At 41.4% G+C, this 14,535-nt stretch overlaps 1 protein-coding gene across 1 annotated transcript; it reads right to left on the bottom strand.

Annotated features, from left to right (window-relative positions):
- Nucleotides 1–6,697: 6,697 nt before the first annotated feature.
- ermn (ermin) lies at nucleotides 6,698–13,918 on the bottom strand. The gene is made up of 2 exons (XM_078403861.1): nucleotides 12,963–13,918; nucleotides 6,698–10,376 (listed from the first exon to the last, which is right to left on the bottom strand). The coding sequence occupies exons 1-2, from the start codon at nucleotides 13,729–13,731 to the stop codon at nucleotides 10,012–10,014; spliced, it is 1,134 nt and encodes a 377-aa protein (XP_078259987.1). The 5' UTR covers nucleotides 13,732–13,918; the 3' UTR covers nucleotides 6,698–10,011.
- Between the last annotated feature and the right edge of the window lie 617 nt (nucleotides 13,919–14,535).

Genomic DNA, 14,535 nt, shown 5'->3' with positions numbered 1-14,535 from the left:
CTCCAGAACTTTGAGTCTTTTGTTTTGCTGACTAAAGAGTTTTATTTTAATATACATTTACTTTTGTATTATTGAAATGAATGGATTTAGGAAATGTCCAGTCCTTGTTCTGGTCTGAAATAAAATTAAGCTGTCAATTAATAAGCATAGCATCGTATGGATGCGTATAGAATGATCTGGTGGGAACACGCTTTGGTTGAAGTTGGGTATTCCAAAATAAGGAACAGGTTATATGGCTCACAACTGCGAAGAAGGACCCGGTGGGCCACTGCCTGCAGGGGGGAAACTCTGAAGCCGCTGAACTCAGCCCTGAAGACCGGAGTGGGCCGGTAGGAGAGGGACCAGAGCGTAGCCTCCAGTGCCTTCAAGGTCGGCTACAGGAGGCGTCCCTGGGACACAGACAATCTGGCGAGGAGAGGGATGTCGGTTGGCGGACCGAGTATGTCAAGGGTGATGGAGGAGGCCCTGTAGCTGCCTGGGGCTTACCTGGATCGGGAGCCACTCCTGTACATGTGAAATGGACATGGGCTTTTGTAAATGGCGACAAAATATGGTGACTCGTGCATGTGTAAGTTGTGCAAAAATAATTTCACTGTGCAGTGCATACGTGACAATGAAGAACCATTGAAATGGTTTCCAAAATTTATTTTAAAAATATCAACAATAAATAATTAGCAATATATGACAAAGTCAGAAATTTGTAGATCTTTCATCTTCATACCTCTTTCTGCTTAGATGTCTACTTACTATACACTGCAGTTTGATGTACGAAGTGGACGTGCACATTTTTACATGAAAGATTATTATGGAATATTTCCACTATCCAGAGAGCTTTCCTGTTGTGGTAATCAGTATTTTCTCCATCAACCATAAATAGTAATGAGGAATGGTGGAACTGGTTAACAATCTTGGTGTTCATGGTAACTTTCTTATTGCAAAACAGTGGCAATCATATAGGTCAATAACAATAGTAACTGTGCAATATACTTTGGTTAACTTTAGAAATACATTGTGGAAACAGACCCTATGGCCCACCGAGTCCACGGCGACCAGTGATCACCCCGTACGCTAGCACTGCCCTACACACTAGAGACCAATTTTTACAATTTACAGAAGCCAATTAACCTACAAACCTGCACGTCTTTGGAGTGTGGGAGGAAACCGGACAAAACCAACGCGGTCACAGGGAGAACGTACAAACTCTGTAGGGGCAGCATTCGTAGTTAGGATCGAACCCGTGTCTCTGGGCTGTAAGGCAACAACTCTACCACTGTGCCACCCTAATATAATTATAAACATTCTGCGATACTCTTGAACTGTGATAAAAAAATATTGACGCAAAAATTTATGCAGCGATAGCCGACAGAGCATGTCTACACTTGCTTAGTACTGACCACACGGGTTAACCCTACTGAACGGAAATGCCACCATTCTTCCCACCACTGACCAATGCACCAACAAAGCCTTCCTTAGTGTAACATTGTAACAAGCACTACCTGCCAAAATGCTGAAAAATACTTTGGCATTCAGTTAAGACAAGCCCCTGATTTAGCCCTGTGACAAAGGTATCAATTACACCTTCAGAAACATTCAAAAGCATCAGGAAACCATCCAAACATTCAATCTATTAAACTCGTGTAAAATTAAGAAACAAAATGCATACACTTACAAACAAATCATCTAAGAATTTGGAAATTTAAAAAGTGCCCCCCCAAAATTATAAATTATCTGATCTTTTCATTAGTGCTGTGCAGAATAGAGGCAGTGTTCCTGTGAAAGATCTAATCTGGCATAAATTGCTCAAAGCAAATATGGTGAAAAATTAGCACAACTTTGTATCCCATAGATCAGAGTCAAGTATTTATGAAGTACTGTAAGGAAATACATGCATATGCAGAGGAATCCCAAACATGCAGACAACTAGCAGGGAAATCCTGGCAATTAAATGTGGATTTCTCTACAAAATACAGGCAATAACCTTTTTTGTTTTCATCATATAAAGTCAGAATCCCAATAACTATCACCTACAGAATTCTCACAGAGTCATACAGCGTGGAAACGGGGCCTTCTTGCCCAACTTACCCATGCCCACCAACATGCCCCGTCTACACTAGAGGGAACCCACGCAGTCACAAGGAGAGCCTACAAACTCCCAACACCCAAGGTTTGGATCGAACCTGGGTCTCAGGCGCTGTGAGGCAGCAGCTCTCCAGTTGCGTCACTGAGGCCATTTACTTTATTATACTAGGATAAGGAGTTTATTTACAGTGCATTCAGAAAGTATTCAGACCCCTTCACTTTTTCCACATTTTGCTACGTTACAGCCGTATTTTTAAATGGATTAAATTCATTTTTTTATCATCAATCTACACACAATACACCATAATAAAAAAGTGAAAACAGGTGTTTAGAAATGTTTGCAAGGTAATTAAAAATAAATAACTGAAATATTACATTTACATAAGTATTCAGACCCTTTGCGATGACACTCAAAATTGAGCTTAGGTTCATCCTGGTTCCATTGATTATCCATGAGATGTTTCTACAACTTGATTGGAGTCCACCAGTGGTAAATTAAATTGATTGGACATGATTTGGAAAGGCACACACCTGTCTATATAAGGTCCCACAGTTGACAGTGCATGTCAGAGCAAAAACAGAGCCATGAAGACAAAGGAATTGTCCATAGACCTCTGAGACAGGATTGTGTCGGGACACAGATCTGGGGAAGGGTATAAAACAATTTCTGCAGCATTGCAGGTTCCGAAGAGCACAGTGGCCTCCATCATTCCTAAATGGAAGAACTTTGGAACCACCAGGACTCTTCATAGAGCTGGCTGCCTGGCCAAACTGAGCAATCGGGGGAGTCAGGGAGGTGACCAAGAACCCGATGGTCACTCTGACAGAGCTCCAGAGTTTCCTCTGTGTAGATGGGATAACCTTCCAGAAGAGCAACTATATCTGCAGCACTCCACCAATCAGGCATTTATGGCAGAGTGGCCAGATGGAAGCCACTCCTGACAGCCCGCTTGGAGTTTGCCAAAAGGTACCTAAATTACTCTCAGACCATGAGAAACAAGATTCCCTGGTTTGATGAAACCAAGATTGAACTCTTTGGCCTGAATGCCAAGCGTCACATCTGGAGGAAACCAGGCACCGCTCATCACCTGGCGAATACCATAACTACGGATTGGCAGCATTTTGCTGTGGGGACGCTTTTCAGTGGCAGGAACTGGGAGACTAGTCAGGATAGAGGGAAAGATGAACGGAGCAAAGTACAGAGAGATCCTTGATGAAAACCTGCTCCAGAGTGTTCTGGACCTCAGACTGGGGCAGAGGTTCACCTTCCAACAGGACAACGACCCTAAGCACACAGCCAAGACAATGCAGGAGAGGCTTCGTGACAAGTCTGTGAATGTTCTTGAGTGGCCCAGCCAGAGCCCGGACTTGAACCCGAGCGAACATCACTGGAGGGACCTGAAAATAGCTGTGCATCGACGCTCCCCATCCAACCTGACAGAACTTGAGAGGATCTGCAAAGAAGAATGGGAGAAATTACCCAAATACAGGTGTGCCAAGCTTGTAGCGTAATACCCAAGAAGACTTGAGGCTGTAATCGCTGCCAAAGGTGCCTCAACAAAGTGCTGAGTAAAGGGTCTGAATACTTATGTAAATGTGATATTTCAGTTATTTATTTTTAATTACTTTGCAAAAATTTCTAAACACCTGTTTTTGCTTTTTTTATTATGGGGTATTGTGTGTAGATTGATGATTTAAAAAAAAAGAATTTAATCCATTTTAAAATAAGGCTGTAACGTAACAAAATGTGGAAAAAGGGAATGGGTCTGAATACTTTCTGAATGCACTGTATACATTGCCTGTTGTCTATATAACTGATGTAGTGATGCAGATACTGTGGCACAGCGAAAACTTGAAGTGGTCGTTCCTAGAAGTCTAGTCAACAGTTTAAATATAATAAAATAATGCAGATCAGTGCGGCTTGAACTTTTAAAAGAAAAAAAATCTGATTGTGTAAATCATTTTAAATGTGAATTTGTATTTCATTCTAACTGCCTGGCAGCCCATAGGCTCTTTTCTCATCACAAAACTTTAGTCTGAACTTAAATATCAGTAAACAACTTTCTGGGAGCAACAGTTACACACCTTCAGAGAACTAAAACTGCCTGACAAGAAGGTGTTATAGATTCAAGGGTAGAACTCTTTGATATAACTGAATCATTTTGCTACAATAAACTCAATGGAAAGTAAAGGAGAAAAAGACTTTCACTTGGGCAGCTTACAACTCAGCAGTATGAATATTGATTTCTCTCATTTCAAGTAACCCTAGAATTTGCTCTCCCTCCCTCCCCTTCCCTGGTCGTCTTGCTAGTTTCTCTGTTCATATCCCTTCATTATCACCTGGAGTTTATAAAAATGAGTGGGGACCTCATTGAAACATACAGAATAGTAAAAGGCTTGGATAGAATGGATGTGGAGAGGATGTTTCCACTAGTGGGTGAGTCAAGGACTTGCGATCACAGCCTCAGAATTAAAGGGCATTCTTTTAAAAAGGAGATGCGGAGACATTTCTTTAGTCAGAGGGTGATGAATCTGTGGAATTCTTTGCCACAGAAGGCTGTGGAGGCCAAGTAAGTGGATACTTTTGAGGCAGAGATAGATAGATAGATAGATAGATAGATAGATAGATAGATAGATAGATAGATAGATAGATAGAAAGATAGATAGATAGATAGATAGATAGATAGATAGATAGATAGATAGATAGATAGATAGATAGATAGATAGATAGATAGATAGATAGATAGATAGATAGATAGATAGATAGATAGATAGATAGATAGATAGATAGATAGATAGATAGATAGATAGATAGATAGATAGATAGATAGATAGATAGATAGATAGATAGATAGATTGATTCTTGATTAGTACAGGTGTCAGAGGTTATGGGGAGAAGGCAGGAGAATGGGGTTAGGAGGGAAAGATAGATCAGCCAGGATTGAAAGACAGTGGACTTGATCGGCCGAATGGCCTAATTCTACTCCTATTCCTTATGAGCTCTTCCACAGCCAACACTCAACCATTGTGGGCTCCACCTCCCCTGAGTCATCTGTGCTGGCTCTGATTTGTTCTGTATCTTTTCATACCTCTTGTTTCCCCTTCCCCGGACTCTGAAGCTGAAGAATGGTCTTGACGCGAAACATCACCTATTTCTTTTCTCCAGAGATGCTGCCTGGCCTGCTGAGTTACTCCAGCATTTTTGTGTATCACTGGAATGTAATATGGGCATTGGATAGAACAAGATTTTGAAAGAGAAGAACAACATTTTCGATACAATAACAAACAAATAACAATCAAAGTTGACTCTACTTCCCGATGAGACAGAGCATTTAACATTTCTCCAGTGACTCTTACAAACAACCACAGATGCACCATAGAAAGCACACTGTCGGGTTGCATCACAGCTTGGGTTTGGAGCAGCTCTGCCAAGACCACGAGAAATTGGAGAGTTGTAGTTGTAGCCCAGTCCATCACACAGACCAGACTTCCCATCATCAACTCCATCTACACTTCACGCTGCCTCGGAAAAGTAGCCAACATAATCAAAGATGTCCCACATCAGTCATTCCTTCCTATCCCTGCTCCTGTCTGGCAGAAGGTACAGACGTTTGAAAGCATACACCACCAGACAGGAACAGTTTCTTCCCCTCTGTTAATAGGCTTCTGAATGGTCCTTCCTTAAGCCAGGGTACAGTCCAGTTCCCCTCTACCCCATTGAGGACATAGGACTTTGTCTATGGAACTGATACAATACAATACAATACAATACAATATATCTTTATTGTCATTGTACCCAGGGGTACAACGAGATTGGGAATGCGCCTCCCATACGATGCAATAATTTAAGTAATTAACAGCAACCCAACGAAACGAAACAATTGTAACAGTTTTTAGACAGGGTAAAGTGCAAGATGCACTACAAAGCTGAGAATTATATTCTGCACTCTGAACCTTTCATCACAGATTGGTTTGAGAATAGCTCTGCCCAATACTGTGATAAATAATCCCAAAATGATAGGGGTGGGGCGGCATAGTGGCGTAGCAGTAGAGTTGCTGCCATACAGCGCCAGACATCCGGATTCGATCCTGACTATGGGTCCTGTCTGTTTGAATTTGTATGTTCTCTATGCGACCACATGGTGCTCTGATTTCGTCCCACACTTCAAAGATGTACAGATTTGTAGGTTAATTGGCTTCATTAAATTTTAAATTGTCCTTAGTGTGTAGGATAGTGCTAGTGTATGTGGTGATCGCTGGTCGGCATTGACTCATTGAGCCAAAGGGCTGTTTCCACACTGTATCTCTAAAGTCTAAAGTAAAGTTTAATCTTCCCCTTTGCTTTATCGTGCTTGAGTTTTACTTGATTGTATTTAGATACAGATTAGGTATGTATGGTATATCTGATCCGTTTGGATAGCGTGCAATACAAAGCTTTTCACCGTAAATAAACCTAAACCTACTGTGTTGTCGGTGTCAGCACAAGATTATCAATCGGTCTTCACTTTATGATGCAAATGAATGCAGAATATCGCCAAAGAAAATCACCACCAATTAAAAGACAACAATTAAAATAGTTCAAGATCTTGGGTGCACTGATTTATTATTTATGCACAGAAAGAACCAAATTAAGCAACTGGGTATAAATATAGAACGAATATATGTTTTAAGTCACACTCATAACAGTTACTGAATTTCTAATTGTAATAGCTTGTTCACAACAAAATAGTACAGGATTATAAAGACTACTCAAAATATAAAGAAAACGAACAAAAACATGAGTGATTTGCCATAATAACCATTTGACCCAATTAACAATGGTCACATGAAAAGAATAAGGTTTAATTCAGATTATCTACGTATAATGCACAGTTGTTCTACATTTCATTACAAAGTTTTTGCAGAAACATACTGATTCTTAAGGTGCCTTGTGTTAGTTAACTTTGTTCAATAAATCATTTATTTAGCCCGTAGGATGGAGTAAGCATTTTTTTGTTGTTTTTGCTTTGTTGTTTGTGAGCTGCCTGATAGAAAGAGTTGTGGTGCATATTAACAAAGTAATAATAATCTACAAAGTTAAAAGGTAGACCAAGCAATTCTTGATGGAGACTGTTGTTATGTACATTAACAAGGTAATAATAATCTACAAAGTTAAAATGTAGACCAAGCAAGTTACCATTCTCATTAGATTACTGTTAAAATAAATGTATCTCATGTACTTTGCTGGTTTGAGGTTCAATAAGCTATATATATATTTGCATTAAATTATTGCAAGTTAGGATATATAGAATCAAAAGTGAAAGCAACGACCTAGAAATTTAATTGGACATTGCCTGTTTCTTTCAGCTTTACATTATCGAATTTATTTTTAAAATTCAAGAAGGATTTGCTATAATTTCTAATTTTCCTTCCAGATCTTTTAGGCATCTGTAACACTGCACTCCAGATGCTGCTTCACTGATTCTAATTCACACATAAAAGACCTGTAGATAGTGACGTCCACTTATGCAGAAGCAGAAGTTCACAATACTGGAAAGGGTGCAGAGAAGATTTACGAGGAAGTTGCCATGACTCGAGGGCTTGAGCGAGAGGGAGAAGTTGGACAGGCTAGGACTCTATTCCTTGAAGCGCAGGAAGATGAGGGGTGATCTTATAAAGATGTACAAATTCATGAGAGGAATAGATTGGTTAGATGCGCATAGTCTTGCTCAGAGTAGGAATCAGGAACCAGAGGCATAGGTTTATGGTTTCCACGCTGTAAGACTCTATTACTTGCAAGGCCTGTGTTTTGTTTTAGCCGGTCCCAAACCATGATGTTCACTGCCTAGGACATACCTCATCTCCCATCAAACTTTTGTGTCTTTCCTCATCCTGCTGCCTGGCCCCACCTGCACTGGGGCTCAACTCTCCAGTGGCCCCGTGCAATGTTGTACTCTTGATGTTTCGGCTGTGCAGTTTTGGTCTCCAAATTTGAGGAAGGATATTCTTGCTATTGAGGGCGTGCAGCGTAGGTTCACTAGGTTAATTCCCGGAATGGCAGGACTGTCGTATGTTGAAAGGCTGGAGCAATTAGGCTTGTATACACTGGAATTTAGAAGGATGAGGGGGGATCTTATTGAAACATATAAGATAATTAGGGGATTGGACACATTAGAGGCAGGAAACATGTTCCCAATGTTGGGGGAGTCCAGAACAAGGGGCCACAGTTTAAGAATAAGGGGTAGGCCATTTAGAACGGAGATGAGGAAGAACTTTTTCAGTCAGAGGGTGGTGAAGTTGTGGAATTCTCTGCCTCAGAAGGCAGTGGAGGCCAGTTCGTTGGATGCTTTCAAGAGAGAGCTGGATAGAGCTCTTAAGGATAGCGGAGTGAGGGGGTATGGGGAGAAGGCAGGAACGGGGTACTGATTGAGAGTGATCAGCATGATCGCATTGAATGGCGGTGCTGGCTCAAAGGGCTGAATGGCCTACTCCTGCACCTATTGTCTATTGTCTATTGTCTATAAGACTTCCAACGCTCTACGGCTGTGTCCTTAAAAACTTTACTTTAGTTTACTTTAGAGATACAGTGTGGAACAGGCCCTTTGGCCCACCTAGTCCGTGCTGATCATCGATCACCCCTTACACTAGCACTATCCTACACACCAGGAACAATTTATAATTTTACCAAAGCCAGTTAATCTACAAACTTGTTTGTCTTTGGAGTGGGGGAGGAAACCAGAGTAATTCTTCGCTTTCCTCCCACACTCCAAGACGTACCGGTTTGTAGGTTGTGTAGGAAAATAAAAACTGCAGATGCTGGTTTAAATCAAAGGTAGACACAGAATGCAGGAGTAACTCAGCGGATCAGGCGGCATCTCGGGAGAGAAGGAATGGGTGACGTCTCATGTCGAGAAGAAGGGTCTCGACCCGAAACAAAATCTGAAGAAGGGCCTCGACCAAAAACATCACCCATTCCTTCTATCCCAAGATGCTGCCTGACCCACTGAGTTACTCCAGCATTTTGTCTACCTCAGGTTTGTAAGTTAATTGGCTTGGTATAAATTGTCCCTAGTGCGTGTAGGATAGTTAATGTGTGGGGATCACTGGTTGGCGCGGACTCAGTGAGCCGAAGGGCCTGTTTCCGCACTGTATCTCTAAACTAAACTAAACCAGGAGAAAACCCATGCGGTCACAGGGAGAACATACAAACTCCATACAGACAGCACCGGATCAAACCCGCGTCTCTGGCACTGTAAAGCAGTAACTACCACTGCGCCACTGTCTGGCCCCATCCATTCCCTATAGAGGATGCAAAAGAGGTTTACCAGAATGCTGCCTGGATTAGAGTGTATTAGCTGCAAGAGGAGTTTGGACAAACTTTCATTGTTTTGTTTGGAACACCGGAGGCTGAGGGGAAACCTGAGAGTAATATATAAAATTGTGAGAGGCAGATGCAGGGTAGACAGTCAGAAGCATTTTCCTAGGATGGAACGTTTAAAGGAGATGTGTGGGGAAAGTTATGTTTTTACAGAGGGTGGTGAGTGTCTGGAACACACTGCCGTGGGGTGGTGGTGGAGGCAGATATTGGCAATTAAGAGACTTTTGGATAGGCACATGGATATGCCGGGGATGGAGGGATGTGGATTATGTGCAGGTAGTTGGTGTTGGCAACATGTTTGGCACGGACATTGTGGGATGGAGGGACTGTACCTGTGCTGTGCAGATGAATCCTTACACTTGCAGAGAACAGTACAGCAGAGGAGCCGGATTCACTCCCCACAATGTCGGGATTCACTCTCCACAATGTTGCAACATTGTTCCCTCAAACAAAGGTTTGTTGTCCTACTGCACATCAGCCCATTACTGAGTTTTTACAGGCACTGTTCAATTTCTAGGTCAATGAATTCAGTTCAATTTAATAACAAGAGGCAGTGGTTATCTTTGTTGCCACGCTTAAGTTATTTGTAACATCGACTCAAATTCATCAATACGCTGCTTGGTGTTTCCTTTTTTGATCTTGCGATAAGAGACAGTATTGTACCTGGAGTAGCTATGCTTGGCAATGTCAGGTCTTCTTGAAGGTCCTGATTGCTCTTCAGCACAATCAGTATTAGTTGGTGACTCTGGTTGGATGGGACTAGATGAAGGCGACTCCAAGTCATTTCCTTGCTGGAATTCTTCTGAGTAAATTTCTTCTTCGTCAGACTCCATATCATCACCAATCTCACCGGCATTGTGATTCCCTACATTGCTGTGCTCTCCCTTCTCGTTATAGTCTTCCTCTGGTGGTAATAGTATCTTATCCTCCACTGTAGGAACTAATGTTTAAAATATTAATGTGTGTTTTGGTAGATGGCCATCTTAATGTTGAATGGCTGTTGAATCATGACACTTAATTATTTTATCTTAATTATAAACCAGTTGCTCTAAGCTGCAAAAGAGTACCAAACATATTGGATAGATGTTTACCTTGGGCATTAGCACAAAACATGTGGCATTCTACAAGCTATAGAACCACGGAATGGCAGATGCTGGTTTACAAAAAGGACACAAAGTGCCAGAGTAACTCAACAGGTCAGGCAGCATTCCTGCAAAACATGGATAGATGTGCAGGAAAGAACTTCAGATGCTGGTTTAAATTGAAGGTAGACATAAAATGCTGGAGCAACTCAGCGGGACAGGCAGCATCTCTGGAGAGAAGGAATGGGTGACGTTTCGGATCGAGACCCTTCTTCAGACTCATGGATAGATGACGTTTCAGGTCGGGATCCTTCTTCAGACAGAAGATAGTCAAAAAAAGCTGGAGACCCTTCTTCAGACAGTCTGAAGAAGGGTCCCGGCCAGAAATGTCACCTATTCATGTTCTCCAGCGATGCTGCCTGACTCCTGAGTTACTATTGCACTTTGTGTCCTCCATTATACAGGCTGTCTGACTCCTGAGTTACTCTGGCACTTTGTGTCCTCCATTATACAGGCTGTCTGCTCTAAGTCCAGTTCATTATTTATCTTTGTTAAAATCTGGGGAACTAAATAATTGGAGGAAATGATACTTGTGCCCCCAGACCTCCTCAACCCAATTGTACGTTAATTATCAAGAATAGGTTATCTTCTAGTATGCCCTTTGCAGTGAAGTCACTATTTAAGTGGCCCTTCAGCCATTTCCTCATTCTTGGAAAGAACTGTTAGTGAACACAGTATTTTCATGAAGACACAAGGGGCTACAGATAGGACAGATTTAGAGGGATCTGGCCCAAATGCAGGCTGGCGCGACTAGTGTAGATGGGACATGATGGTCAGTGTGGGCAAGTTGGGCCGAAGGGGCTGTTTCCACACAGAATGACTCTATGACTCTACAGATGCTGAAATTGTGACCAAAACACAAAGTGCTGCAGGAACTCAGCTGGTTGGGCAGCATCTGTGGAGGGGAAGGACAGGTGATGTTTTGGGTTGGAATTCTTCAGACTTATTTCATCTTTTATTTCAAACTCAAGGCTCCAGAATATTATGTCCTTCTTATCCTAGGTGCTTCGTGGATTTGTGTTGTTCGGCACAAGATTTTAGCATTTTTTATTGCTAATCTAATAGCTTTAACATCTTTGGATTTAATAGATTCAGAAAGGGGCAAGGATATTTCTTCAAAATTTCCAAGATTTATTGAAAAAGTTATGCTACTCTAAATGGTAGTTATTCGTCTCATCAAATTAGATAAGTAAATTTCTGGCTGTAACGATTTTTAAATATTTTTAAATTTATGTTTTTGCAAGTAAATAATGGAATAGAAATTAACCTTGTGCAGGAACATAAAATGGGAAGCTTTGCCCCATTATTTGCATTGATTAATGGAAGAAAATAATTGACGAAATACAACACATAGATGATGTAATCGCACACAATCTGTAACACAGAGCAAGATGAATTCCTTTCCTGCCGTTTGTTGTATTCATAGTGTTCAAAGAAAAACATTTATTGAGGTCTGGCAATGTCACTGATCTAGCATTGCCACATAACAATCCTCCAGTAAATGCTCAGGAGAATGAGTGATCTTATAGAGGTGTATAAAGCCATGAGAGGAATAGATTGCATAGACGCACAGTTTCTTTCCAAAAGTAAGGGAATCAAGAACCAGAGGACATAGGTTTAAGGTGAGGGGGGAAAGATTTAATTGGAACCTGAGGGATTACTTTTTCACATAGAGGGTGGTGGATGTATCGAACAAGCTGGTAGTATCACTATATTTAAGAAACATTTTAACAGGTATATGGATAGGGCAAGTTTAGAGGGATGTGGGCCAAACGCAGGCAGGTGGGACTAGTATAGATGGGACATGCTGGTCGATATGGGCCGATTGGCCTGTTACCACACTATATGACTCTATGACTCTAATTTGTTCACTGCTCAGGATTTCAGCATCAGCAATCTCCACATATTATTTTTACTCTTTAAAAAAATGAAAGATACCCTGTGCAAATATGATGCAGATCACTGTGCATCCTATAATGCATGTTATTTAATCTACAATTGGGACAAGTAGATTCAGTTGCATAGAATACTTGGATTTGTTTGCAATTTTTCTGTAGTTATGGATAGCAAGTAATAATATTTAACTATTTTCTAATTACAATATCACTAATACAACTATTATTGATGCCATTTCATATGCTACCACTGGAAATATTTTCATCCAAAAATATATAGTGAGAAAGATACATGAACAATTAACTCAATCTTCACAGCAAAAGCTCAGAAATTTATAAATCATAGGAGCAATAATTATGCCATTCGGCCCATCAAGTCTACTCCGCCATTCAATCATGACTGATTTATCTTTATCTCTCAACCCCATTCTCCTGCCTGCTCCCCATAACCCCTGACACCCGTACTAAAAGATTACTAATCTATTTTACCTGCTTCACTCCTTGCATTATCAGCAGAGTTTTCTGGTGTATTATTCTGCAGTATTATTTCTTCTTCTGTTAAGGGACTTGAAGGCATTGTCTCAGATTCTGGTCCGGAGCTCTGAATAGATGGGACTTCGGGAGTAAAAGTTCCTGCTGTGAAGGATTTAGCATTCTCTGTAGGTAAGACGGTTTCCTCTGCAGGCTGATGTGCTTTCTCTGGAGTTGCAACTGTCTCCTGCACTGGCATGACCGTCTGTTCACCAGGCGAAGATGTGGTCTCATCAGCAGTGGAATGATTCATCTCGGCAGATTGCTCAGCCAACTCTGAAGACGAACAGGCTTCTTCAGCACCTGGAGAAACCTCAGCAGTGGGATAACTGATTTCTTTAGCAGTTGTAATAACCTGTTTGACAGCTGAACTGGCTTCCTCAATACATGGGACGACTTCTAAAGCTGGACTGTTCACTTCATGATGTGAAGTGGCTTCCTCAGTGTTGGGAGTAGTTTCCTCATTGCTTGCAATGGTCTCGATGATTGTAACATTCTCACCTGAAGGTGAACTGTATTCTTCTGCAGTTGAGTTTGACCCTTCGCTGGGTGTTACATTGTCAGTCAAAACACATTCACTTACCACACCTAATGAGGCTTTTTCTTCAGTTGACTGAATGGCACCTCCTGCCCCTTCCAAATCATCGACCACTTCTGGTTGATAGTCACTGGTCACTGTGTTATCGGTTTCAACTAAACCAGGTACATTAGTGTCTTCTTCAGCCATTCTCTGCTCCCTGCCAATAAAACTGTTCCACTGGGCTTCAGATCTTTTGAAAATAAACCTCACCTTTTTCTTCCCCGTCAAATTCAGAAAAAGAAAGCGTTTCAAACATACGAGGAGCTGTTTAAATGCTGTTCATGATGTTAGATCGCATCAGAGACTGACTGATGGGAGGCCACCCAGAGAATAACTCTCGTCTTACTGGGAAACCAGGAGCCGATCATCAATCACATGCTTAATTATATTCATCAGATTGCACAATGAGGCGAAAGATCCATTTTGCAGTTTAATTAATATGCAGTGTTAGGAGTTGAACACATGCCTGTTGATGCCTCATATTCCTCGCTGCACCAATTGGTAAACACCAGCCTTCACTGAAACCACAATGGCTCTTTGTGTCTTGACTCGTGAAAAATGCAATGATTGTTCTAAACCTTTAATTCCTCATGAGTAGCCACCTTGTATCTCACTGTCGGGCAAAAACGGTTTTATGTCGGTAGATTAAAATTCCCAGTCATTCATGCATCAGAAAAACACCGGTCATCTTATTAGCAAACAACGACGGAGGTGCAATTCGGGGTTAGTCTACAAATAATTAAACATGAACTGTAAAGTAGAAGTATGTTTGATTCAATCAAATTTAAATGTGAGCCAAACCCAAGAGTGCTGGAGGAACTCAGCGGGTCAGGCAGCATCTGTGGAGGGAATGGGCAGGCAACATTTTGGGTGGAAAGGAACTGCAGATGCTGGTGTATACCAACGAAAGGCACAAAGTGCTGGAGTAACTCATTGGGTCAGGCAGCATCT

The sequence above is a fragment of the Rhinoraja longicauda genome, chromosome 8, assembly GCF_053455715.1.
Source record: "Rhinoraja longicauda isolate Sanriku21f chromosome 8, sRhiLon1.1, whole genome shotgun sequence".
Lineage (NCBI taxonomy): Eukaryota > Metazoa > Chordata > Chondrichthyes > Rajiformes > Arhynchobatidae > Rhinoraja > Rhinoraja longicauda.
Note: the sequence above shows the minus strand (reverse complement) of the source record. Positions and strands in the feature narration are given on the sequence as shown.

What these genes read in the sequence shown, in the direction of transcription:
- ermn (XM_078403861.1), bottom strand. Translation starts at nt 13,731, where the DNA reads ATGGCTGAAGAAGACACTAATGTACCTGGTTTAGTTGAAACCGATAAC. An exon ending in TAATGCAAGGAGTGAAGCAG is followed by an intron (nt 10,377 to 12,962) that starts GTAAAATAGATT and finishes TTTAAACATTAG; the next exon opens with TTCCTACAGTGGAGGATAAG.